The sequence below is a fragment of the Octopus bimaculoides genome, chromosome 28, assembly GCF_001194135.2.
Source record: "Octopus bimaculoides isolate UCB-OBI-ISO-001 chromosome 28, ASM119413v2, whole genome shotgun sequence".
In the NCBI taxonomy this organism is placed as follows: Eukaryota; Metazoa; Mollusca; class Cephalopoda; order Octopoda; family Octopodidae; genus Octopus; species Octopus bimaculoides.
This window is the reverse complement of record NC_069008.1, coordinates 11,695,872-11,698,375: the sequence shown is the minus strand read 5'-3', so window position 1 is coordinate 11,698,375 and position 2,504 is coordinate 11,695,872. Positions and strand designations below refer to the sequence as shown.

At 35.9% G+C, this 2,504-nt stretch overlaps 1 protein-coding gene across 2 annotated transcripts in view; it reads left to right on the top strand.

Annotated features, from left to right (window-relative positions):
* The window catches only part of LOC106868859 (uncharacterized), a 42,209-nt gene that overhangs the window by 27,910 nt on the left and 11,795 nt on the right, over nt 1-2,504 (top strand). For both annotated transcript variants that reach the window (XM_014914304.2, XM_052977393.1), the window contains one exon: nt 1,057-1,154. In XM_014914304.2, coding sequence (XP_014769790.1) covers nt 1,057-1,154 — 98 coding nt within the window. The remainder of the gene's footprint in view (nt 1-1,056; nt 1,155-2,504) is intronic.

Here is a 2,504-nt window from a genome sequence, read left to right as displayed (position 1 = left end):
TTATTATTTTTGTCTTCGACTTTACCCTTGCTATTATTATTGTAATTCATATTATAATTATAATTATTTTTATCAAGAATTTCATTTTTATTCTTAGTCTTATTTATATTTTTATATAAGATTTTCTTATAGTTAGCATTAATTCCTATAGGTTTGGTATTAGTATTGATGTCATTATGTACATTTGTTTTTATGCTAGGGATATTTCTATGTCATTACTACTACCACTACTACTACTACTACTACTACTACTACTACTACTACTACTACTACTACTACTACTACTACCACCAGCACCACCAGCACCACCACCACCACCACCACCACCACCACCAATTGTTCTTTGCTTTTTTAGTGAAGTATAATGCCTTCCATCCAAGTCTATGTGTGAAGTCATTTATTTTAGAAATAAGTTCTTTTATGTATATATTCTTTGGATGAATGGGTATGTATATATGTATTTATATGTATGTATGTCTGCATATATAGGCACATATGTGGTGTGGTGGTATGATAAGAAGTTTGGGTCCTTCCCACTATGTAGAACCTTTGGCAAGTGTCTTCTACTGAAGAATACCGAATGTCTTCCTGCTCTACCTGCCTGATAAGAAACTCTGACACTTGACCAAAGCCTTGTGAGTGGATTTAGTAGACAGAAACTGAAAGAAGCCTGTTGTGTGTATATATATATATATATGTGTGTGTGTGTGGGGTGGGGGTGTATGTATATATGTAGGCATGTATGTATATATGTAGGCATGTATGTATGTTTGTGTGTATGTATGTGTGTATCTATGTGTGTGTTTCTGTGTTTGTTTGTCCCCGGCCACTGCTTGTCCACTGGTTTTGGTATGTTTATGTCCCTTTAACTTAGCAGTTTGACAAAAGGTACTAATAGGAGAACAGCAGGTTTAAAAAGAAAACAAGGTGGTGCCCTATGGCTGCAGTCTTGTAGCTGAAACAAGTGGGAGAAAACAAAAGAAAGAATATATATTACTCGTAAAGCATATCAACTCTTTTCACAGCTCTTAAACAATGTTTGTAATATATTTTTAGTGAAACCGAAAATTGAAATCAAACAGACAAGCTGCGAATACAAAGTAATGGCACTTTGTTCCTTACCTCCAACACACATAGAATGTCTATATGATAAGGTAAGTCAATGGAATATTATTTTATTTCTGTCTATTTGGTGGATGTATTCTGTTTGGCTCACAGTTTTTGAAATATTAAAATTAAGTGAGATTTTTCAAATTTGGTTTATCCATGTAATTTTTCATGCTAAATCTGATTTTGTTATTCATTTGTTCTAGAAAAATTTGAGGAAAATGTTACAGAGGTTTACAATTTGACAATTTTTATCCAATCAGGAAAGAGAATTTGAAAGCTGGGATAAGTTTTAAAGAATAAAATCATGTGAAATGTTGGGACAGGGGTCTTTTCTGTTTTACTCATGGTTTTCAATTCGTTTAATTTTTTTTTTTCCAGTTTGGTGTATTGATTTAGTTTTTTATGCTAAACATTTTTGGAAAAAAAAAATTTTTCATTCAGGATATTTCCTTTTTATACTGTTTAGATGCCTGGAATCTCTTCTGTTCTGCTCAAATATTTTGAAAATTTAACTGGATGTTTGATATTTATCACTCTCAGTACATGTTTTGGGGACACAGTAAGCCAATGGTTGTTCTGTGTATTCACCATCTGATCCTGGCAGAAATTTTTCTCATGTTCAGTTGGAGGGGATGCTTGAGTTTATTCAAAAGCAGACTTACCTCTTGTCCTTGATAGATTGGGATATAAATTGGCCTTTTCTCATCTTGTATGAAGAATACCGAATGTCTGATAAGAAACTCTGACACTCCCATAGCACTGGTGATGGACCGGATTGACTTGGATGGATCGTTGTCAATCATGGCCTGGATCTCACCAACAAATTAGGGAGTTCCTTTCTTACCATAACGATCAGAGTGAGTTTTCTGAGCTGCTGTACCTTTGTAATCACCATTAGACTCATCTAACTCTTTCCGAATCCTCTGCACTGTCATCAGATCGACACACAAACACTCTGAAATATTCATATTGGAGCTTCTGGTGCAAATTCCAAGCAGTACAGCATGTTTCCAAATTTCTGGTGGTTGTCTACTCCTTACACAGAGTTTGACCACCTCCTGCACCTACACCTTAGCCCGTTCATGGCGTCTGATGTCGCTTTTTAAACCAGACAGTGTTTTGAAAAAACAGCCACACAGATTGCACCTCTGATTTGCACTACCAATACCTGCAAGTAAGTTGTGCTCATTGTGGATCCTAACATGTCTTTTAAGACCCCCATTGGATTTGCAAACCCTCTGGCACACGCTACATTCAAACGTGTGCATAGACATATAATCAGAATAGCTGGTTGAAGTTTGTTTTCCATGGGTTCGCAGGTGAGATTTGAGGCCAGCCAAAGACAGACATGGTCTGTCACAGACTGTGCACACAAAAAGGTCCTTGTCATTCAC